Here is a 24,216-nt window from a genome sequence, read left to right on the forward strand (position 1 = left end):
AGCAAGCAGCATGAGGAGAAATAAATGTCTGACGGTCGGGCTTAAAGTGCTGCGTGTTCCTTGCAGGGCTGCAGCCCCTGCGTGTGCCATCGCACATCTCCGGGACCACCTTCCAGGACCTCCACAGCCGTCAGTGGGTATTATCCTCACTCCCTCTTAGGAAGTGGTGGGATAATCATTCCCCATTTAACGGCTGGGAAACTTGGCACAGCACACATTAAGGGATTTGCTGACAGGCGCACAAGAAAATTGCGCTAGTCAAGCGTTCTCCCAATTATGCCATCCTTGGAACTGCATAATTTCCCTGCGTGATTCCAAACACGGCTCAGACTCCCTGGGCAGGGCTTCGTCTCTGCAGAGCGTGCAGCTCAAATCAGCCGGCAGGACCCGTCTGTGTCCCCTCCGCGGGGCTCCTCGGGGCACAGACCCGCAGCTCCGTCACCCACCGCAGCGGTGGGCGGGACGTGCAGGTATAACCCGGGGGGCACACGAGAGGTCTGCCGAGGCGGAGGGATGCTCAGCTGCTCGGGGCTGCTGCACAAAGCCCCGCTCCAACCTTCCCCAAGCTCTGCTTCACCTCCGCGCCCTGCGCAGCGCCCGCAGAATTCCGCAGCCCAGTGGAAATTCCCCAGCGGTGCCAGCGCTGGGGCCCCCGGGGACCGGCAAAACCTCCCTGGAGCCAGCCAGGAGCTGGGGCGCTGCCATCGTGAGAGCATTCCGGCCGCCGGGAGGGATCCTGTGGAGCAGGGAACTGGGGGGGAGCAGGGGGGGTCTGGAATTGGGGAGCGGGGACGGGGCCCCTCGCCCTCCCTCCCCGCGCGGTTCTCCAGGCTCCCCTGCCCTCATTCCGCCGGGCCCTGCCCGCCCAGCCTCCTAATCCGCACCAAGCGGGACTGCCGATGGACGCTGCGATAAATTTAGAAAGAAATCTTTGTGTGGGTCAGAGGGAAAACGCGGCGGCGCGGGGAAGCCGGGCAGCGGCGGCGCGCTCGGCGCTCCCCGGGCTCGCTCCCGGCCGGGCTTCGCACCGCCGCCCTTCGGTCTCGCTGCCCAAAGCCAGGGCAGCCGCAGGGCTCAGAGGTGGGCCAGGCTCTGCCGCAGTTTGTGAGCCTCGGATGCCTCGGCTGAAAAGAAAGATTTTAAAGTAATTTAGTGGGAAAGGAGCGGGAGGAGGCAGCGCTGCCCCGGCGCCGACCGCGACCTGACATTTCAGCCAGAGCCTCTTAAAGAGCAAGTTCGCCTTCCCCAGGACTTGTTTATCAGCACGAGCAGGGAAAGCAGTTGCTCGTAATTCCTCTCTCAGGCTCCTGCCTGCCCTGCCTGCTCCTTCCCCATCGCTTCTGTTAATCTCTTAAATTGTTTTAAAACAACAACAACAAAATAATGGCATTAGCGGTGCGAAATCCCCCGTGAAATCACCAACACAGCCCCACGTCCCTCTCTAAAATCGGAACGTTTCAAACTGTTTCATCATTTGCTGGTAAATTATACTGTACCAGCGCGAGGAGAGGAAAGGAATTTTCTGAATGTATTTCCTTTAATAAGCTATTAAGTCCTTGTATTGCTAATTAAACTATTAATTAGGGGTCTTATCATTCCTAAACACGTTAGCATGTTGCCAAAGCAGCAATAAGCCTCTGGGGCAGGCAGGAGATAAGGAAAGAAGGAAGATGCAAGCATGAAGATTAAAAAAAATATGAAGAAAAAAAAATCAAAAGAACCAGAAATAGCAAATAAATAGCTAAAAGTCAGAAGGGTGATGTATTCTTAATTTATAGGAATAAAAAGTAAGTAACCTGAGAACCAATTTCCTATGTAGGAGCCCTTGGGGCATCTGTGCCTTACACAGGGCAAAAAGGGACAGGACTTTTCAGACCTTTGTTTTTCTGCAGTCAGAGCAGTGGAACAAGAAATGGAACCCGTCTTCCCCAGCACCAGAAGTTGCCACTGGAAAATTAACAGAAAAGCTATTCAAAAATTGTGGGGTTTTCCTTCTCCAGAGGAAAAGCACAAAGAATTTTCAATAGGAATTGAATAGGAATTTCTGTATCTGGCTCCACACTGACCCACAAACAGCACCTCTGGCTCACCCATCCTCGTCTTTTTTAAGCCAAAAAAGAAAACTTCCAGCCTCACAGCGCTTGGGATGCTCTTTGCACGCTGTGAAGGTGTTGAAGGTGTTTCCTCCTGCCCCTGTGGCTGCTTCAGGAATGAGGAGGGCTCTGGGGACAGCTCTGCACTCCCCGAGGTGCTGCTCCCACAGCCTGGGACTTTGGGACCTCAGTCCTGGCCCCCCGATCTCTGCCCATCTCAGGGTTTGCAGCACATTAAAATGTTTTCAGACCCCAATTCCTCAGCGTTTGCCTCCCTCAGTCGATCTCAAGGGATGGATAATCTCATTTACGTCTGTTACAACAAATCAAAACAGCAGCAAATTAAATGGATCTGAAGGCCAAGATTAAAGGCTCCAAACACATGGGAAGTGCCTGTGATGCAAAGAGCTGTAAATATAATTTGTTTTTTTAAGGGGGATGATTGAAAAGCCCTACACAGATGCTGTTCTTTTACCTGGAAAGCAAAGACAGGATCGTGGGAGGATTAAGGCTGGAAAAGACCTCTAAGATCAAGTCCAGCCACTAATCCAGCACTGCCAGCTCCACCACCATGGTTGGAAAAGGAAGGAAAAAAATCAAAATGAGCTTGATCATCAGCCCTTTCCAGCTCTGGGAAATGCCTTTGTGGCCAGCTGGTGGTGGCTGAGGTTTAGGCTGGCTCAAAGCTGCTGCTCAGAGGGACTGAGCCCAGCAGGTTCCCTGGCTGGGATTGCAGAGATGTCCTGGCCCCACTGATGCTTCTCCAGCTTCTTTTCCATCAGCCCCTGAGGTGGGACACAGGATGTCACCAGAGCCCTCCTGTGCCACTGAATTCCCTGGGTCAGACCAAAAATCCCGCGTGGCCTTGCAGGGGATGGAGCAGCAAAACTGGGAGACCTCCCACAGAAAAAAAAAAAAAAAAAAAGAAATGTGGGATCAGGCACTGAGCAAGCAGATGGGAAAGAAATTGATGCGAAACCCACGTTAGAAATGCCATCGTGGATGTTCCCCGTTCCTGGAAGTGGAGCTCCACGTCCCGCTGGGCGCATTATTCCTCCGTAATTCCGCGGTTTCGCTGAGCCCGGGGCTGGATCGCAGCCCCGCGGGCCCCGTGCTGGAGCAGGACCCAATTTTTGGGAGCAGCTGCTGCCAGGGCACCATTCCCCGAGCTCCAGCTGCCCTCTAGAGCCCGCTCCGAGCGCTCTGGCGGAGCACAGCCAGCAGATAGCAGCATCGGAGCACAAATGTGCCTCCCGCGCCGCCCCGAGCCCCGCGGCATCCCCGGGCTGCGCCGGGCGGGGCTCGCTCCGCAGAACGGGAAATGAAGGACAGCAAACAGAGCAGGAGCCGCTTTTCCCCATCCCAGGATCGGCTGCTGGCCCGGGAAGGGCTCGTGCTAGTGCAGGGCAGGTGTGTTCTCACCTGGGAGGGGTGTGCTGGTTTTACTGGGAAAGGATGAAACATCCAACCGAGGGACACGGTTAATAAAAGTGAATTAAACCTTGTTTGCTGTCATGAATTTGGCTTCAGCAATGCACAGAGTAAGCCACCTTCAACTCACAGTAAAATTTTGAGGTAGTTCAGACAGGAAGGTGTCCCTTCACTTCTGGGAAAAATCTTTGATTTCAGCAGGCAGAAGGATTTGGGGGCTGCTTGGGCAGGCTGGGGAATGGATACAGACATGGCATCCAGTGGCAGTGCTGCGTTTCTATTTCTATTTCTATTATTTCTATTTCTATTTCTATTTCTATTTCTATTTCTATTTCTATTTCTATTTCTATTTTTTTGTATTTGTTTTTATAGTTAGCACCTCGTACCCCCCCTGCCGTTCTTCCCCAGAGGATGTTTTCATGCCAATTTTCCTCTAGAGGGTCCCTTTCAATATGGGGCTCCCCAGGCTAAAGACTGGCTAAAGACTGAGCTAAAGTTTGTGTGGGAGCAGAGTGTGAGCTCATGAATCAGGCAGGGCAACTTGCACCAACCTTGAAGCACGTTTGTGGGAAATCAGGCTGCTCTTGGAAGCTGAAATGCATTCAGACCCCCCGAAATGGCCCAAGAAAGCAGCTGTGAGGCTGCAGGGGACGGTGAGAGGAGGGGGCAAGGAAGGAATGCAAGGGGGCTGATAAGGAAGGAATAATAAGGAAAACCTTTTCGGCTGGGCCAGGGCTGTTTACACACAGGCAAAAAACTTCCTGAGCTGGAAGTGCAGCCTTTCCCAGCCTTTCCCAGCCTTTCCCAGCCTTTTCCAGCCTTTTCTTCCAGCCTTTCCCAGCCTTTTCCGCTGGCTCAGCACCGGCCCTGCTCCCGGCACTTTCCTCAATCTGGCTTTGGAGGAATCTTTTGTTTTGCCAGAGCACTTGACTGTAACTTTATTGTCCCTGCCTGGCTGTAGGACGTACCCTGAGCTGTGAAAAGTGCACCTGACGTTTTGATTAGATCTGCAGCTCCTCGCGCTGATGAGATAAAGGACTGCCAGGAGAAAAGCTGGCCCCAGCTCCCCGTCCCACCTCCCAGGCTCACCAAGCTTTCCCTGGAAAAGTCATTTGGTTTTCCTGCATCTGTTCCCCCGGCAGCCGGGCTGCCAGAGGTCAGGCTGCCCCAAAACACGAGTCAGAGGCTGGGGGGCGTCCCCTGAGGAGTTCCTGGTGTGCCCATGCCTGGGGAGCAGCACTGGGGAGGGTCGGGCATCCCAGAGAGGAGAGGGAGTCAGGAGAGATCCCCGTTCCCAAAGCTCCTGCCTTCAGTGCAGCTCGAGCTCCTCCACAAGGGAAGGCACCAAAGGCTTCCCTGCGCCCCCTGCAAATTCCTGGGGCAGGAAATGTTGCTGGCTATTGCAGAGCGAGGGAGCCCCCACAGAATCCCAGGACCACTGAGGCTGAAAAATCCCCCCAGGATCATGGATCCCCACCTTGTCCCCAGCCCAGAGCACTGAGTGCCACGTCCAGGTGCCACCTCCAGGGATGGGCACTCCAAACCCCCCTGGGCAGCCCCTTCCAAGGCCTGGCCACCCTTTCCATGGAGAAATTCCTGCTGATGTCCACCCTGCCCCTCCCCTGGTGCAGCATCCCTGCTGCCAGGTCAAACCCCAGCCCTGCACATCACTCTGGAGTCTCTTTTATTTTTTCCAGGAATTAACTGGGTGTCTTAAACATAAAAAAAAAAAAACCAAAAAAAACCAAAACCCAAATCAAACAAACGAGGTGTAACAGCCTGCTGCACGTCACTCATCCTGCAGACGTTTTTTGGGAGAGGAATGTGCTCGGAGCAAGCCAGAGCCTTTAGTCATGGGGTTTCTGCTGGGAAAGAACCTCTCTGTGAGGCGTTGCCCTCCCATCCTGCTAGCAGCAGCCAGAGCCACGCATCCCACGGGGATGAACATGCTGCTGTTCCAAGGACACAACAGAGAAACCGGTTTTTACTTAATTATTTTTCTTTTTCAACCGGGATTATTTACAGTGAGATTTGGGAGAAGCAATTCACACCAAAGCAAACAGCCTGGAATATTTTAATTGTGTTTAAGCGACTCTTGCACCCACAAAAAGCAGCCCCAGGTGGTGATGGATGCTGCTGTCATTGCTTTGAGCACTGTACCAGAACAAACCCCCTTCCCCTCAGTGTTCAGCACTGAGAAGGTTGGGATGAATTCACTCGTGAGAGGGTAGATCAGCTTCAAGGGCCATTTTTGGGCTTATTTGGGGTGTGGAGGTCGCTGCTGGCGCTCGTGGTGAGCCACCAGCCCTCCTGGTCTGGCACCAGCAGCACGGGGCTGGCACAGTCAGGGCTTGGCTCCCTAAAAATGTGCTTGGGATGGGGAACGAACCTGGCCCGGGTCCCTGGCTCCCAGCGAGCTGCCAGGAGCTGGATGTGGCTCCAGCAGCGCTTCCCTGGGGAGCAGGAGCAGCACGGAGAGGGCTCAGAGCTGCTCCTGTTCCTGCTCCTGGATTTGGAACTTCCCACAGTGAACCCTGCTCTTTGCCCATGGCCCACAGCGGGAGGAACGCCCTCTGCAGAGCTGGGGTTTTGCCTCCCACTCATCCCTCTGGGAGCCCTTTGGCACCTCTCGTGCCCAAATTCCTGCCCCAGGTGCCAGAGGGAGAGTGCCCCAGCCCCAGAGACCCACAGAGCCCCACAGCCCTACCCAGTGTTCTCCATCTCACTCAAGGGATAAATTGCTGGCTCTGCCTGTCACAGCCCCCAGCCCCTGGCAGGAGGAGGCTGGGGAAGGTTTTTTTTCCTCTAAAAAACCTTCAGGACACAGTCCTGGTAGGATTCAAAGAGAAAGAAGTTGACATTTCAGCCTTCAATTCCACGTGGGAAGTTTTACACACAGCTTCAGCAAATTCTGCTGGAGTAGGAAATAGTAGAGGGGCCCTAAAGACAGGAAGGGGTTAAATGCCTGATGGTCTCAGAAAAGGAAGAAATCCTGCACTTAAACATAAAGATGAGATTATAAACAACTCTGTTAACCAAAACTATCTGAAACCTGAGAGGTTTTTGTCACTGCAATCCCAATTTAACTACTTTAGTCAGCCTAACACATATCGCTACCAGAAATCTGGGCTGCTCGGAGGCAAACTCTGCCTCTGCCGAAAAGCTGGGAGGGCACGGGCATTTGTCCTGATGTTCTTCTGACAACAAAGGCAGAGAACAGCTGCGAAAAAGTGTCCTGTGTGGTCAGCAGGAGGAGGAGGAGGAGGAGGAGGAGGCAGGGAAGCTGCTCTTTGGCAGCTCTGGCCCTCCACGTGCTTTAGGCTGATTTTGGAGTTCTTCCCAGAGCCGGTAATAACGATAGAGAAGCTCGGCAATTCCCTGTCTGTGCGCAGAGGTCTCGGCCGTGCCCTGGCGGCTCCCGCGGCCGCGGTCACATCTCGGTGTCGGCGGGGCTGTGCTGCCGGCCCGAGTGGCCGTTCTTGGAGGACGCCTGGCCCGTCCCGTTCTCCTGGGTGCCCCCGTTGAGGTTGGGCAGGTTTGGCTTCTCCCGCAGCTCCGCCGGCTCCTGGGAGGGTGACATCAGCATGGTGTTGCCCTGGCTGCCGTTCTCCGTGTAATAGGGGTCTTCAGCCTGGGGACACAAGGGACAGAGTCAGGGAGGGGAAAGGGCGGCTGGGCTGGGGGCAGGGGCTGCCCAGGGTCCCCAGGCAGGAGGGACAAACAGCCACAGCTCAGGGCACTGCTGACAGGAAGGGGAGCAGAGGGCCCGAACCAACGTGGAACAAAAAAGCCACGCAGGAACTGCAGCTTTTCCTGCAGCACCTGCAAGAGAAGCTGTCAGGTTTTGTTGTTTTCTCCTCCCCAGCTTGCCTCGGGACAGAAGCTCTGCCGGCCACTTCGGCCAAGGAAAATTCACCATCGAATGGAAATAATGGAAATTGTGTCTTTTCCTTCCCTTCCCCTTCCTTTGAAGTGCAGAGCTGGCTGCCAGGTGTGGCAGAAGTGCAGAACTGCAGCTCTGCAGGGCTGGGTGCTGCTGCTGCTGTGAGGAGCAGGTGCCTCTGCAGGACCCAGGGCCTCAAGAGAATTCCCCAGGTGTTGTGCAGCCCTGGAACTGGCAATCCCAGGTGGCAATTCCCAGCTGGAATTTCCTCAGCAGCATCCAGCACTCTGCTGGCTGGACTTCACTCAGTCTCTTTTCCACGGGCGGGCTGGAGACGCCTCACCTGGAGCTGGGGTTGGCACTGCCAGGGGTTCCCATGCCACACAGTGCCACTGCTGCCAGCACCGGGGGCACAGAGACAGTGTCCCTGCCTCTGCCACAGGCATTTCCCAGCTGTGTGCCCTGGGGACATCCTCCCTGGCCTCCCAGGACACAGCTGGGCACTGATGGGGAAATCGTGGCCCAGCCTCGCTTTACACAGGGGCACGTCCCCAAAAGTCACTGGAGGGGAGGAGTCCTCAGGGTCAGCCTGGCTGGAAAGGGGAGAATGGAAATAGGAAATTTCTGTCTCTTTCTTTCTTGATATGTTTTATTACCATGGCTGGTGGGGAGAAATTGCCTTTATTACAGCACGGGTACAGACACGGGACTCACACAAGGAATGGGAATTAAAGGGCGTCACTTTTAATGCCAGGCTCATGAGGTTTCGGGGGTCTTGCTGGATGAGCTCTTACTGCTGAGCAAAAAGAAGTGTTAGACCCGGGAGCTGGTGCGGGAAGGGGGCGGCGCTGCTGCAGGAGCTGATTTTGGAAGACAAGAGAGGTTCCCCCTCCCCCTGTGCAACGCCCCTGCCCTGCCCGGGCTGTCCCACGACCTGGGGACACACAGGGGGTGAGTGCAGAGCCACAGGGGTGGGGGTGCCCCTGTGCTCCCCCCAGCCCCCCCCTGTGCTGCCGGGCTCCTCTCTACCTGCGGCTCTGCCACCTGTAAGCACTGACCAGCCTCTCTCCCGCGGGGCTCCAGCTGCGCCGCTTCATCAGGAAATATCCAGCCAGCCCCAGGAACGCCAGCAGCAGCCCAGATGTGACCAGGGCGATCAGGGTCTTCTGAGAAGAGTCCCGGTGGCTCCTCGCACTCTCCTTTTTAAGGGATTCTATTCCAAACTGGAAAAAAAAACACAACAAAACAAAACACCAAAGAGAGCTGGGAGTGGGACAAACAGGAAACGTTTGCATCTGCTGCACAGGCTTCAAACAATGCTGCTCGCCACCTCCTTGGGAAACTGCACGTCAGCAGAACTGGGCTTTGCTGCCCCAGCCCTGGGAGCCCTCACAGGCTCCTTCCCAGCCTGGAGTCTCCTGTGGCACAGGGAATTTTGTCCTCTGGAGCACAAGGTTCAGAGCACCCGGCTGAGATCTGTCTGGGTGCTGCAGCTCTGCTGTTTGTACCCTGAGACACACCTGGGGCTCAGCCCCACCAGCCAAGGGCAGCCTCAGGGGAGTGCTGGGGGAGGAATTCATTCATGTCAGCCAGCTCCTTTGGAGAAGCCGAGTGCCAGTTGCATCCTGAGAGTTACTGCTGGGGTCTAACCTCTGCTGAGACAACACTACAGCATTTTGCAGAGCCACTGCAGGCATTTCTGCCCCCACAGCTTGTTCTGCTTCTCTTGTGCTGCATCACAGAATCCCAGGCTGGTTTGGGTTGGAAGGGACCTTAAAATTCCCCCAGTGCCACCCCTGCCATGGGCAGGAAACCTCCCACTGCCCCAGGGTGCTCCAAGCCCTGTCCAACCTCGGACACTCCAGGGATCTCTACGCTCCTCAGGCACCCCCAGACTGGAGGCAGGTCCAAGTCTGAGCATGTCCCCCAGCCTCAGCTGACCATCTCAAGCTCTCATCCCTCCAGCCACCTGGCCAGGCATCTTTTGCAGCCAAATTTGCTTAAGGGATTTACCTTTTCCCAGTGAGACTTCTGGAGCGTGCTCAGAAGTTTGTCAGGATCTGCAAGGATTAAAACAGGAGAGCACATCACACGCGTTGCACACATCACACGTGCTCATCACACACGTTACACATCCACATTCCAGACGTGAATCACACACTCTGCAGCTCAGGGCACACCAAAGAGCCTGGCTGGGCCGAGGCTGCTCCTGGAGGCACTTCCAGGGATCCAGCAGGACCCCAGAAGAAAGAGCAGAATTGCAGAGAGGTTTCTCCTCCCAGGATCTGTCCCACAGCCATTCCCCACAAGGACCCCCTGTCCCACTGCCCACGCCATTATCTGGGGGTGCCAGCCAAGGAATGCCCTGCACTGACCTTCCTCTCCTTTGAGGATGAGGAGCAAACAGTCCCTGTCCAGGCTGGATGGAGTGAGTTGGATCTCGCAGGGGGACTCCACGCTGTGGGTTCTATTTTCACATAGTGCTTGCCATAAATCCGATCCCTTCCTCTCCAAAAAGTGCTCCTGCCAAATTTTCAGAAAGAGCAGCCATTAGTCCAAGCAAACGGAGCAATTCTGTGCCTCGGCCACGCTGGTGGAGGTGTTGTGCTTTCCCATTTGAATTTTGGTGGCTCCTCTGTGCCCTGCAAAGCTGAGCTGGGTGTCAGACCCCGTCCTCCCACTCCAGCACCGCCCAGACCCCCCAACACCTTGGAGGTGGAGGTGCTCATTTCTCATGTCTTAACTGAATGAAAATAGATTAAATGGAGGTATTATTAGCAGCTCCTGAAAATGGCATTTAAACAAAGCTAAATTTAAGCTCTGAATCGCATGGCAAGTCTCCCCAGTTTTTGGGCTGGAACAACTGAAGAGCCCTATTGTTTCAGAGTCCCAGGCAGGGGCTGGGAAAGGAGGGAAATAACAAAGAAGCATTGAGCCTTCCTGTTTAGGAAATGTCTTCAATGTTTTTGCTAGGTTGCTGATCAAAGGCGAGGTAAAAAACCACATTTCTCACATTTTAGAGCCGAACTGACTTTGGAGGGGGGGGAAGAGGAAGAGGAGTGAGGAGCTGCAGCCTTTGTGGGCCAGTTTCTGGATCAGACAGGATGGGCTTTCCCCTCGGGACTATTCTCAGGCACAGCCAGGCTCGCAGACAGAGCTCAGCTTTGCCAAAACCCTGCTCAGCCTCCCTGAGCCTCTCCTGAGCCGTGGCTGTGCCCACCCCAGAGACAGAGAGCTCCTCTGAGCCCTGCCCTGGGCTAGATCCCACCCTGGGGCTGTGGAAGAGAAGAGCCCCCCTGTCCTGGCAAGGGCTCAGTGCCCTCCTCCCTCTGCCCGGAGCTGCCCCGGGACCATCCTCGGGTCCCTCCATCCTCTGAAAGTGCAAAAATGCAGAAACTCCTCCACGGGAGAACAACAAACAAATCATTTTCAGCTGTTTCTATAGAGCTTGGCTCGGGGGGGAGGAAGGCCAAGATGGAACAAGAGACCCAAGTGTGTATTTTCCTTTCTGCGCTGTGGAAAGAACTCATCGGAGTGTCAGAGTTTCCCTTTGCAATTAGCGGCGCCCGCTGCCAGCTGATTGCTCATTTGCCTCGGGAAAGGCCAGCGGGAGAGAGGGACGCTCAGGACTGCTCTTATCTGGTTCTCTTATCAGGCGCAGCCTGAGCCGCCTGGTCCCACCCCGGGGCTGCTGAGGGGAGCGCTCTGCTGTGGGGTGGGAGCCTCCAAAAAACGCTGCCGGGAGCTGGGGATGTTCGGGAGGAGGGAGGGCTGGGCTGCGAGAGCCGTGGGATGCTCTGGATGTGCTGCGGCATCCGTTCACACACGGGAGGCACAGCCCGTGCCCAGGCGGGTGGCACAGACCGTGCCCAGCTGGATGGCAGCTGAGACGGGAACCGCGGGAGTTTCCCTCTGGCTTCCCGCTCCAGGGCAGCCCCCGTGAGCAGGAACGAGCCTAAATGCCATTGAATCGCTCATCTGCAGAGGCACGCCGAGCCTCGCTCACCCTAAGTGGCAGCAGCACGGCGCAACGACGACATTAAATTGTATATTTTGTATAGATCTCACACCCAGGGCATTGCTGGCTCACAAGACCCAGCAGCATCCCCCCTCTGGGGCAGGCTGTGCCTCCCGTGGGAGAGGTTTCTTCCTCCCATCCCAGCAGACCCCCCCTCTGCTGCTACAAACGCCCCATTTCTGGTGCACAAGGCCAAGGACAGCCACAGAGAGCCTGGGATTCCCTCAGGAGCTGTGGGGGACGCTGAGCAGCTCCTGCAGTGCCCTCTTTTCTTTCCTAGGGCACTTGGCAAGACAAAAAAAAAAAAAAAAAAAAAAAAGGCAATTTTGTTTCCAACAGGGAAGAGGAAGAAGAAGAACAAAGGCAACTTCCTGCTGGACACGGTGGGAGATGCTTTGGAAGCTGAAGTGACCCCAGAGCTCAGAGGAAAAAGGAGGATTTGTGCGGCCGGGAGGTCGCGTTTCCCCTGGAACCGCTGCGATCCCTTTGGGATCCCCCTGGCACCGTCCCCTCCTGCAGCAGCCCCAGGGGGAACTGCTGGGAGCCCCCCACCCCCAGGAGCCCCCGGGTGACCCCAGGGGGCTGCAGGGGACACTCACGCAGGTGCCGGACTCGTTGAGCCGCAGGCAGATGGCCCCGGTGTGTCCCTCCTCTCCGGCGCCGTGGCAGCCGATGGCACGGAGGGGAGGCTGGAAGGGAGAGCACACGGGGGGGGTCAGTGCCCTGCTGGGGCTGGGGACAGCCCAGCCTCCCCCGGCAGCCCCGGGCTCACCTGGGGGCTGGCGCCGGCGGTGTGCGGGGCTGTGGTGGCCGCAGGCACAGCAGGATGCTCCGGGGTGGCCGCGGAGCTGGCGGGGCCCGAGGTGTCTGCCCCGACCTCGGGCTCTGTCGGGGGGCTCTGGCTCCTGGGGACCCCCGGGCTCCCGTGCGGCCCCGGGGAGGAGCCCGGCAGCGACGTGGGGGCCGGGCTGGGCTGGGGGCTCGTCCTCAGCTGCCCAAGGAGCCCTGACGATGTCGGGCTGGTGGCCGCGGAGCCGGCTGTGCCTTCATCTTGGAGGAGATGCAAAGAGAAGGGCACAGGAGAAAGGCTGAACCCCACGAGCTCCGTGCAGGATGTCGGTCTGTCAGAGCCAGCAGCAGCTCCAGGAGCCATTGGCTCGCTAAGCTCGTTAGCCCTGGTTCTGCTGCCTAATTACACTCACCCACAGTCGGGGACAGCGGGCTCATTTCCAGGCCACCACGGCAAAGGTGCCACTGGCCACCCCCCCACGGCATCGCCCCCTGCTCCTCCTCGGCCCCGAGGCTTCCAGAGGAGGCTCTGATCCCAAACAGCAGCAGGGAAAGGCTCCCTGCATCCTCCCATCCCTTCAGAGCCCTTCGGAGCCTCAGCTGGGCCTCCCATCATGGAATCCCACACTGGTTTGGTTGAAGGGACCTTAAAAATCCCACCCAGTGCCACCCTGCCATGGCAGGGACACCTCCCACTGTCCCAGGTGCTCCAAGCCCCATCCAGCCTGGCCTTGGGCACTTCCAGGGATCCAGGGGCAGCCCCAGCTGCTCTGGGCACCCTGTGCCAGGGCCCCCCACCCTCCCAGGGAACAATTCCTGCCCAAAATCTGATTTAAACCTCCCTCCTCCAGCTTAAAGCCATTCCCCCTCATCCTCTCCTCCCAAAGGGACTCTTACAGGTGTCTCTCCCAACATGTGTGGAGAGATAAACATTACTGAGCTCTTTGTTTTGACCAGGATGGGGCTGAGCTGCCTGGGCTGGGTGTCCCCAGGTGGGATTTTTTTTGGAAGGAATTAAAGCTTTTGACCGAACTCAGCCTCTTTTTTCGAGAGCACAAACCATGCCTTGATGAGCCTGTGCACTTAATAAATCTAATTATGGACACAGAATGCCAGAGGGAAGAGAGGGGGAGCTTACCAGAGGTTGGCTTGGCACTGCTGGTGTCCCCCGTGGCTGTGGTGGCAGCGGTGGCAGTGCTGGCTGTCCCTGTGCTGCTGTCCCTCGCTGCCACGGCCGTGCCTGCCGCCGTGGGGGTGCCCGTGGTGCTCCCAGCAGCGCAGCCTGAGGGAAGAGGGAGCTCTCAGGGGCTGCTGAACCCCCAGCCCAGCCCTGAGCCCCTGGGGGAAAGCGGGAAAGGTTGAGCTGCTCTCCCAACTTTGCTTTTTCTGGCCCCAAAATGGCAGGAGGCCTTGGGGCACGTCTGGGAGAGGCTCAGGGGTGAAAGTTTTCATCTGGGTGAGCAGCAGAGTCTGGTGCAGCCCTTGCAGGGGCTCCAGGGCTCTCAGAGCAGAAGGACAGGCTCTACCCTCAGCCCACCCCACCCTCAGCTCGCTGGGGATGCACAAAGCTCTGCACAAAGCTGGATTTCAGAGCAGTTTGGGTTTATAATCCTGGGAGGAAAGAATCAAGCCTTGGAAGAGATCACTTGTGTGCCTCAGGATAGATAAGCTGGATTTACAGTTGCAGGCACAATCTCAAAGTAAATAGAAACATTCCCACTGGCTTGGGATCAGCCCTGACTCATGAGCGAAAACATCTTTGGAGGTGAAGCAGAATGCTTGGAGAGTGGTTTGCTGTTCTAACTTAAAGTTTATATATTGCTTCCTGCTGCCTTGCAGAGATGACACTTCCAGCTTTTCCTTCTGCAATGAGCTGTGTGACTCAATGAAAATGCATTTCTCCCCATTCCTTAACTCGTCTCTCCTAAGATCTATTCCTACTTCTAACAAACAGCTCCAGTCTCTACCCCAGGGCTCTTGGTGTTTAAGATTCTTATCCAGGCACTAAAGAGAAATTCATACAGAATGTGTTGTTTCATTTGTAGCTCTGCCCAGGGGAGCCCCAGCTCCAAGAAAAGTTACTTCATCCTCCCAAACCACCCTGAGAGATGGAGCAGCTCTGGCAGGTCCTGAGCAGGATTTGCTGCCAGGGAAACAGCACTGGGCACTGGGAGCTGGGCACTGGGCACTGGGCATGGGCCTGGCAGGAGCTGCTCTTGGCTGGGTCAGCTCCACAGAGCCTGGAGGGGTTGGGAAGAGCAAAGCCCGAGGTCACCGGGGTTGGTTTTGGCCGTGGGTGGCAGGGGCAGAGCTGCTCTGCTGGTCCTGCTCTGGGAGGCTGGGCCAGAGGGGAAATGTGGGGCCCAGACTGGTCCTGTGGGGCTGCCCACACTGGTGCTGCCCATCCTGATCCATCCCATCCCATTATCCCATCCCATCCCATCCCATCCCATCTCATCCCATCCCATCCCATTATCCCATCCCATCCCATCCCATTCCCCCCATCCCGAGCTGCAGCTGCTCTGGGGGTCCCTGCTGAGGCTCGGTGCAGGTGTCTGGAGCTGGAATTTGGGCTCTGGCACAGCTTTTAGTTCAGGGGGAGAAGTTCCTTCTTCTCCAGGGCAGTTCAGTTCCAGCTGGTTAAGTCACCGAGTTTTCCTGCTGACTTTTAACAAACGAAAAGCAGGAGGCAGGACGGCGTGCCCGGAGTAAGGAGCAGCCCAGAGGCAGAGCCAGGCTTTAGGCAGAGCCAGGCTTGATTTAGGCAGAGCCAGGCTTTAGGCAGAGCCAGGATTTAGGCAGAGCCAGGCTTTAGGCAGAGCCAGGATTTAGGCAGAGCCAGGCTTTAGGCAGAGCCAGGATTTAGGCAGTGCCAGGCTTTAGGCAGAGCCAGGATTTAGGCAGAGCTCTGTTCTCGTGGCCACGAGCAGGAAACTTCACATCACCAGAGCAAGGCAGCGCCTGGCCTTGACCTCCCCAGGTGCCACAGCCACCCAAGCACCTCTGAGCTCCTCCAGATGTGTGCAAAGCACCCGAGGTGCTCCCAGCCAAAGCCTTTTCAGCCTGAATATTGGCATGGAGGCCTGGCTGTTGCTCAGTGTGATTTGGGAGAGGAGCTGTCACTTTGGATTTCTTTTTCTTGCCTTTCTTGGAGCATGTGCAGGAGCTTTCCCACAAAACATGGAGGGGGGTTTTTTGGAAATCTTTGGGCTCATGAGATAAATAATGATCCAGATGTGGGCTGGATAATCCACGTGGTGCTCAGCTAAAGAGGGTTATTTATTGCACCATACATTTTTAATGGCTTTATTAAACTTTGTCAGTTTGTTAGGATTGAGGGTTTAGAGTTTAAGCCAAGCTATTTATTAACCTGGGAGAAATCTTCACCTGGCAATGCAAGCACGTGCAGGAGCAAAACCATGCAGAGATGGGAAAGAAAATTGCCCTTCCCAGCACCCATTGTGTTCACACACCCAGGTTTTAAAAAGTAAATGACTTTTTAAAGATATTTTAATCATGGGGCTTAGGAAGGATCTTAGATTGAATAAAGAGAAGGCAACAATATAAATGTTAAACTTGCTCCAAGGCTCATCCCTGAGCGCTAAGCCAGGGCCACAGAAAAGCTCTGCAGTGGCAAAGGTTCAGGAAAGAGGAGGGAAGTTTCCACCACTGGATCCCAATGCTGCACCCACAGCAAACAGAACTGAGGGAGGTGAATCCCACTGGGAATCTCCGGGCAGGACCTGCACCTCCTGAGCTGAGCCTGCCTCACATCTCCTGGCTGACCCCTGGCAAACCTTCTGCTCAGACTTTGGCTCGTTGGGCACCTACACACAAGGCCTGGGCCAGGGCAGTCCCTGCAGCTCTGCCCTTAGCAGAGTTCACTGCCCAGCTCTGTGATGGGATGCCCTGAGCTGGCACGAGGGCACTGCAGAGGAGGGTGAGGGGCCATGGGATGAAGAACAGGAGGGTAAAGGGGCCATGGGAGGTAGGAGAGGAGGATAAAGGGACTGTGGGAGGTAGGAGAGGAGCTCTGGGATGCAGGAGGGGAGCTCTGGAGCTCTGGGCTGCAGGAGGGGAGCTCTGGGATGCAGGAGAGGAGCTCAGGAACTCTGGGATGCAGGAGAGGACCTCTAGGATGCAGGAGGGGAGCTCAGGAACTCTGGGATGCAGGAGGGGAGCTCTGGGATGCAGGAGAGGAGCTCTGGAGCTCTGGGATGCAGGAGGGGAGCTCTGGGATGCAGGAGGGGAGCTCTGGGATGCAGGAGAGGAGCTCTGGGATGCAGGAGGGGAGCTCTGGAGCTCTGGGCTGCAGGAGGGGAGCTCTGGGCTGGGGGATGCAGAGCTCTGGGGCCGGTGCCAGCCGCGGCTCCCCCAGCAGCCCCTCCAAGGACTCCAGCCGGCGTTACTCATGCCTTTCCAGCTCCACAGCTCTCAGCCATGTGGCAGGAATTCAAGCGGGTGGAGCCCTCTTCCCTCTGGAAATATCTGATAAAAGTCCCTTCCCTCCCCCTTTTCCTTCGCCCAGACAGGATGTGGGTGTGGGGCCGGGGGCGGGGGGCTGGGGGAGCCCCCCGAGCTGCCACACCAAAGCCCAGCTGCTGCTCCCAGCCTTTCCTTGGGATTGGGGCCTCTTGGGCAGCCCAGCACCTTCCCGGGGCTGAGCTTTCTCCTGGCTGGAGCAGCAGCCTCTAAAGGATGTTAAACCCGAGCAGCTGGAAGTTTTAAAGTCTCTTTTTCCATCCCTGATATTCAGAACTTTCATAAGTGTTGCAAAAGGAGTGGAGGAAAAAAAAGAATGTGTGAAAATGGCAAGAAAAGAGGTTTTTCTAAAAGTCAAGTTCGGCAGAGATGAATGAAAAACATATAAAAAACAAAGAGGAAAGGTTAAGTGAAAGAAATGAAGTGTTTTTATTAGGTACAAATACAATCCATCCTCCCTTTTCCATGTTCACTCTGAGACAAGCACAGGACAGCTCTCCACGTGCTCTATCCATCCCCAGCTTTCCAACACAAGCTGCTCACAGCATCCTCCCAGGGGCTTGGGAGGGTCTGGGAGCTGCAGCCCACTCTGCCGAGCAGGGGTGGCTGTAAACCCTCCCTTGAAACTCGCAAGAACCCCAAGGGAGCAGGCAGAGGCCACAAGGAGCATTCCCAGGGGTCTGAGGTTGGGTTTCCCAGGGGATTTTTCTCCCGCGGGGTTGGACCAGGCTGCTCCTGGCTCTGGATCCCAGAGCCCAAACTCCCTCCTCCCCACACCACATCCTCACCCCACATCTGCAGGACTCCTGCCCCTGTCCCAGCGTGGCACAGAGGGTTTTTTTCCTATAAAACCCGTGCCTTTGGCTGGAGGTGTCCTGGGAGCAGGAGGAGCCCGCTGCTCCCACCCTCAGCAGCGCTGCCAGGAGCAGCTTCAGCCCAAACCCACAGAGCTGGGGCTTCCATGGGAGTTGCACAACTGGAGCCTCTGATGGATTCTCCGGGACTCCCCACGGGGCTGAGGAACAAGCAGAGCCCCGAGGATGATTTTTCCCAGCAGCTACGCTGAGAAGAAACCAACCTCCTCCACCTTGCAGGCAGGAACGTCCTGCAGGAACGATGGGCGTGGGCTGTGCGAGCACATTTTGCATAAAGCATTAAAGCCCCGGCTGCCCAGTGGCTTTGTCCTTCCAAAATCCGAGCTTTTTTATCACTTTTCCATCACTTTTGTTTTGCACAAAGAACTCAAGGTTTGGAACTGGAGGTTTGAAGCTCGAGGTTTGCCTCGCACCTTTGTGTCACGCCCTCACTCACTCCAGCCCAACCACACAGCGCTGAATGCCATTCTTCTCAAATAAAATTGGGATTTTTTTTTTTCAATTCCTTTAAAAATAACACAGACTGGAGGCTCAGCCAGCAGCTCAGGTGAGCAATTTACCTGGGCAGCCAGGGGAACATGAAAGGAGCTCTGTGAAACAGGAGAACAAAACCCAGCGAATTCCTGCAATAGATCTCTTCACTCACATTTGTGTGAGTAAGAAAAAATTACATTTGAGGAGACACCCGCAGGCTCCTGGCTCCTGTCCCAGCACACCAGGCAACACACAGAGGGCTGCTTCACTTTTTTAGTCCTTTTTTATTACCTCATGGCTGTTGGGTTTGGGACAAAAATGATAATATTTCCCTAAAATATAACCCTTTAAAAAGTAGCACCTAGAGAGAATCTCGGTGCTGTTATTCATTGCTTCACATGATGCATATTTGAAGAGCTGCAATAGGAGATTTTAATATTTATGGAGACTCATTTGATTTTCAGCAAATGTTTAGTTCCAACCACAAAACAAAAGCGCGGCTCACTTACACCAGCGCAGGCTGGGAGACAGCTTGAACTGTGGCTGCACTCTGCCCGCTGCCCTCCCATCCCCTGGTGCTATCCAGGAGTTTGCAGGGGGTTGGGATCCCCACTCCTGCCCCTTTCAGAGCAGCAGTGAGGTTTTTTGGGTGCCACTGAATCCCAAACTCCTGGAGAAGCATCTTCCCCCCAGCTGCTGCTCCCAGGGGCTGCCCCATGCCCGGTCCCTGCAGTGACCCGGGGTTTGGGACATCCGTACTCACCAGCCAGCTCCAGCAGGCAGGCGATGCAGAGGAGCTGCCTCCACCTCATGGCTGTGAGAATTGCCAAAAGCAGCGTTCCCTGCCCCGGGAGCAGCGGGATCCGGCCGGGCCAGCGCCGGCTCCTCAGTCCTGCAGCAGCTCTGAGCTCATGCAGCTTGGTTGGAGTTCAAGCCTTTGAGATCACTCACTTGTGGGGTGGGTTTCTCTTCAGGGGTTGTGCTTGTGGCTCAGGACTGCGAGGTGGAGTTTCTCCGCTTTGATTTCCCAGTTTTATATAGTTCATGGCAACCTCACTATCACTTAGGTAATTTTCTCCTCCCCACTTTCCTGCCAGCAGCTTCAAAACAAACAAAAGATCAGCCCTCTCCCCAGCAAAGGATCCCAAAGGCTCGCTGGGATTAACTCTTTCCTCAGAGCTGCTGCTTTCCTGTCCAAGGGAGGGCAGGGACACAGCCTGCTGCAGCTGGATGCAGGCACTGCAGCCGAGCCTGCAGCTGAGCTCAGCTCAGAGTGAAGCAAACACAGCCCGAGGAGAGCAGCGATGTGGGGAAGCCCAGGTCCAGCCCAGCGAGCCCCAGGCGTGGTGCTGGCACTGTGGAAAACGGGGCAATGCTGAAAATGGGCTTTGGAATCAGAAATTTTCTCAGCAAATTAAGCAAGGAACTCAAGGATGTGAAATCAGCGCTGACCTGAGGAGAAGTAACTCCATCAGCTCCACTAAATTGACTGCAGCCAAACAGGGAGCACGGACGAGATGGGTTAGAGAAGGTCTGGGGCAGAGGAAAACCCACAGGCAAAAAGCTTTGGCATTAACCCTGGAGCAGGAGCAGGATGGGAGAGCAGTAACTTCCCTGAGCTCGTTAGGAAAGCTTTGTGGGAGCCCTGGGAGCAGCACAGAGCTCTGGCTGCAGTTTTATTGCCAGGCTGAGCCTCACCGAGTGGGAAACTTGGCTCTGGTTCTTCAGTGACTGCAGACACACGTGGGAGCAGCTCAGGAAGGGCAGGATGAGGGATGCTCTGCGTCCTCACGTGGGGCTGTCCATCCCTGGAATGTTCCAGGCCAGGCTGGATGGGATTTGGAACAACCTGGGACAGGGGGAGGTGTCCCTGCCCATGGCAGGGGCTGGAATGAGAGGATCCTTAATATCCCTTCCAACCCAAAGCAGTCTGGGAGTCAAGTTATGGCCTTTGGGTATTAAAAAAAAAAAAGAGATGAACACTTGGGAAACTCAACTCCAGTTCAGTATTAATTCCATCTTTTTTTTTTACAGCTGGATGATGAAGTGACTAAAGGAGTCACTGGGAACAGGAAATTGAAAAATGAGGTGGACAGGAAAGAAAGCTGTGGAAAGAAGGATGAGGAAGCTCTTACTCAATGTATTATCTTCTCCTGGATGCTCCTGTAACACTTCTACAGTCACAGAATCACAGAAACTGCTCTGGGTTTTAAGGGACCTAAAAACTCATTGCAAGCCCCTGCCCTGGGCAGGAATGGCCATCATTTGGCTACAGCCAGAAAAGGATTAAAAAACAGAAAAAAAAAAAAAAAAAGAACAGGATGGTGTTACCTACAAAGAAACCCTCAAATAGGATTTCCACATTTATTGTAGGACAAAATTCCAGTAGCTTTTGCTTTTAGCATAGAACAGGAGTTGGATGAGATGATGTTTAAACGTCCCTTCCAGCTCAAAGCCTTCTCTGATTCTGTGGCAGGAAAATGTTTCTTGGAAGGAAACATCTGTAGCTCAGCAAAGGGCTCCAACATCTATATAAAGATTTCTGTTATGTTCAGTAATCTATTACTGGCTGACAGAGACACGCAGCTCTATGAAAGGGCAAAATATCCAGGTAAAATGTGGTGTAAAACCTGAGTGTGGGCACAGCCCTGCTGACTCCAGCAGCTCCCACCAAGAATTTTCCCTTTTTTCCCTTTTTTCCTCCCTCAAACACGCACACACACATTGGGAAGCGCCTGACTCAGTGTGTAACCAGGTTTTACATTGCATATCAGCCCAGAAAATGAATTCAGAGATGAAATGTGAAAGGCAGAGTGAGACAAGAGTCTTATTTAAATAACAGATATGTTTTTGTCTATGAAAGTGAGAATTTGGGTTGAACAGCATGACTGAAAATCAGAGTGATAGATGCACAGAGTAGCTGGGGTTGGAAAGGACATTAAAGACCATCCCACTGCAGCCCTGCTGTGGACAGGGACACTTCCCACAGCCCAGGCTGCTCCTGGATGAAAGGAACCAACGGGATGATCCAGCTTTGGCTGCTGGGTTTGTCTCACCTTTCAAAACCAGCCCAGAATTAGAGAGCTGGACTAAAAATAGGCCGTGGCCGGGTCTGGCAGACACCGTGCACGGGAAGCTCGTGGGTTTGCTTTCCAGTGGAAGCTGGTTTGGGTTGGAACGACATTCCCTGTGTCAGAGATGTGGGATTTCGTTCCTATTTATGCACTCCCCGTGTCAGACCATCCCACAGAACTCCTTTTGGGAGAGCGGCTCAGCTAAGCACAGGGAAATCCAACATTTCCTCAAAGGAAGAGCCACAAACCCACAAAATAAGTGACTTGTTAAGATTATCCTTTAACTGAAAGCACTGTCCTCAGAGGATTCCTGTGGGCAGGTTTAGGGGTGTTTCCATCCATCCTGGTCATTCCTGTGGCACAGGGATTGCTGTGCTGGGCACAGGGCACGGGGTGGTGGCAGTGGGACCCTCCTCCCCCCACGGGTGACAAAAATCTGACCCAGCCTAACACGCAGCAGGCCAGGCTTTGCTGTTGGATGTTTCTGTGCACACAGCTCTGAGCAGATCCTAAATATCCCAAATATCCAGCTGTGGCCGGGCCCTCCAGCCTCCTGCTGATTCCATGAGTGGGAGACGCCGCCTTTTCCCGCGGACAAAGCTGACTCGAGCGTGCTGCGAGCAAACCCTGCGGAATTATTTCCTTTCTCTCAGAGCCCCAGCACATTTTTATAGGCAGAAATCGCAAGACCACAATAAGGAACATGGCCTTGGATTATCTCGCAGCACTCAGCATCAGCTGTATCAGGTTAACAACGCCTGAGCCAATTCCAACCCAACATTTGGGGGATCGAGTGTCCAAATTTTGTGCAGCACAGCGATGAAGGCTCGCTCACACGGGCTGGGATTTGGTCCAAGTGTTTAAGGGTGATTTAATTTAATTGTGAATGATGCAATAGACATATGGCTGGGAAGCTATATGCCAGGAAACATGTTTTCTATAAGTATTTTAGCAGGCAGATGGCACACAATGGTTTTGGTGCAGTCATTTCCTCACCCCTTGGAAGTTACTATTTCGGACAGATGAAATAATCCCATTCCCACCACCCTCCCAAGGCAGCAGCACTGCTGGCCCAGAGGATGTGCAGTGTTTGAGGGCTATTTCTGTGCAAAAGCACATCAAATAAATCAACCTTACACCCCCCTCCCCAGCGCCACTCACGCATTTCAAAGCATTTTAATAACTTTCCCACTTAAACTGGAGCGAGCAATAACTCTCCACAGCACTTCCAGAGGCACGTGGAGGCACTTGGAGCAGGGCCACAGCACAGGGAAACCCCGAAAGACACAAATTCTGCATCCCAGCCCTCAACCCTCAGCAGACTGCCCCATTCCCAGACAGAGCAGCTCCTTCTGGAAATGACTCCCCTCTCCTGCACCCGGCACGTTCAGCCCCCAAAAACTGCTGATGGAGGAGGGGGAGATGCTGCAGGAGGAGATCCAGCTTTTGGGAATGGTGGACAGCCAGAGCAGAGCATGGAGCTGCAAAGAAAATGGGATTTAGTGAAGTCTGGGTTGTTTCTCCTAGGAAAATGCTGTTGGGATCATATCTGCTTTGGTGCAGCACCAAATCCTGGTCCTTTGGCTCCTGGAACCTTCGGTTCTCTGCAGGAGAGCACAAACTCTGCCCTGAGCAGGCAATTCCTGAGGGATGGACTGACGGGATTCCATTCCTGAGGGATGAACAGATGGGATTCACCTAAAAAAGGGCCAAGAGCCCCAAAACTGCCCCGACAGCATCATCCTTATTGAGAATTCCTTAAAAACTTGCCACCCACTGGTTTTCTCGTGCTGGGATTTGCACGGTGGTGTAATTATATTGTAACTCTGGGGGCAGGAAATGTTTCCTTCAGAACCTCCATCCCGAGCCTCCTGCCAGGGCATCCTCTGTGGGAAGGCAGCTCTGGAGAGGCTGCTGCCTCAATTTCTGCACCAGAGTGTCCTGAAGAGCCCTGGGAGTGCTAAAAGATCCTAAAAAGTGTCCCTGAATCCTTCTTTTTTTCTCCTCCAGGCATTCCCAGGACTTCAGTGAGAGCCATTCCCCCCGCAGCGCCGAAACCACAATTTGAGGGGGTTTTGGGGTGACTTTCAGGGCTGTTGATGGATTTTCTTGTCCCTCAGCCGCGCTTTTGCCGTGCTGATGAGGAGATATCTCCACAGACCTCCTTCTTCCCGTCCGAAATCCAGGAGGGATTCCTTCCCAGGACAACAAAGGGCTTTATTTAGCCCTGGAGCTGGGGCAGCCTCCGTGGTTTCCTGCCTCTGCTGCTCCAACTGTTTCCAGGTCACTGCAGCGGCTCCGGCCGAGCATCTCCCGGCTCCGTGCCCATCCTGTGCCAGAATTCCATTTTTCCCACCCAAACTCCTGTTCCTGCGGCCGGGAAAAGCATCCCCTCCCTGCAGGCTGCCGCCTTTGCCCCTTCTCACCTTGTTTTTCAGGGCAATTCCTCCTGACTCGCTCCACCTCCGGTGCTGCTGCAGGAGAATTTTCCCCTGGGGAAGGGTTTCATGGAAAAACGCTCGGGTGCCTGGATTTGCAGCCTGCCCCTTGCAGCGGGATTAAAGCGCTGCCAATGGCCCGTGTTGTAGGTAAAAATGATCAAGCCGAATTAATAATTGCTAAAATAGTTTTCTATTTCGCGGCCGAGACTTGGTCTAAGATAACCACAATCAAAAAAAAGCTGTGTGAACACAGGTCCGACCTCTACAGCATCGGATCTCCTTTGTTCACCAAGACTGCTCTGTCCGAGCAGTTCTTATACCGTCTGTTCTGCCTGAGGCAGGGTTTCTTTTCTTCTTTTCAGAGGTTCACATATTCATGTCGTTTCTTTTCTCTGCCTGGAGCTGAACAAAACCATGTCCTGGAAGCGATGTATGCCCATCATCGAGTCAGAACTCGGCATTGAGATGTGTCTTCCTGATGGCTCTGGCTATCTCAATCTGAGATATTTATCGAGTGTTCATCACTTGGGTGTTCCTCGGATCACCTTGGAGAAGGACCCATCTCCAGCCACGTTCATTCATGTGCAAATTAGGTCCTTTTCTCCCTGCTGCCAGCTGTGGTTTCGAAATACCATGAGGCAATCTCACTAAGAAAC

At 54.7% G+C, this 24,216-nt stretch overlaps 1 protein-coding gene across 4 annotated transcripts; it reads right to left on the reverse strand.

The window, feature by feature from the left end:
- Positions 1-5,364: 5,364 nt before the first annotated feature.
- Positions 5,365-19,117, reverse strand: CD34 (CD34 molecule). 4 transcript variants are annotated; one of them, XR_008440521.1, is made up of 9 exons: positions 18,809-19,117; positions 13,353-13,496; positions 12,198-12,475; positions 12,025-12,114; positions 9,783-9,930; positions 9,421-9,467; positions 8,466-8,630; positions 8,122-8,203; positions 7,068-7,155 (listed from the first exon to the last, which is right to left on the reverse strand). XR_008440521.1 is itself a non-coding variant. In XM_053998047.1 (8 exons), exons 1-8 carry the CDS (start codon positions 18,855-18,857, stop codon positions 6,955-6,957), a joined length of 1,122 nt encoding a protein of 373 aa, XP_053854022.1. In that variant the 5' UTR covers positions 18,858-19,117; the 3' UTR covers positions 5,365-6,954. The 4 variants fall into 4 exon arrangements, 3 of the variants coding, with proteins under 3 accessions (XP_053854022.1, XP_053854024.1, XP_053854023.1); XM_053998047.1 differs by lacking the exon at positions 8,122-8,203 and having other exon boundaries at positions 5,365-7,155; XM_053998049.1 differs by lacking the exon at positions 7,068-7,155 and having other exon boundaries at positions 8,052-8,200.
- Positions 19,118-24,216: the final 5,099 nt, after the last annotated feature.

The sequence above is a fragment of the Vidua macroura genome, chromosome 24 (genome assembly GCF_024509145.1).
Source record: "Vidua macroura isolate BioBank_ID:100142 chromosome 24, ASM2450914v1, whole genome shotgun sequence".
NCBI classification, from domain to species: Eukaryota; Metazoa; Chordata; class Aves; order Passeriformes; family Viduidae; genus Vidua; species Vidua macroura.

Excerpts from the sequence above, each read along its gene's own strand:
- CD34 (XM_053998047.1), bottom strand. The coding sequence starts at position 18,857 with ATGAGGTGGAGGCAGCTCCTCTGCATCGCCTGCCTGCTGGAGCTGGCT. Across the intron at positions 9,931-12,024 it reads TCAACGAGTCCGGCACCTGC|GAGCACTTTTTGGAGAGGAA; the intron begins GTGAGTGTCCCC and ends AAAATTTGGCAG. Across the intron at positions 7,156-8,465 it reads GCCCCGCGGGAGAGAGGCTG|GCTGAAGACCCCTATTACAC; the intron begins GTCAGTGCTTAC and ends TTGTGTCCCCAG.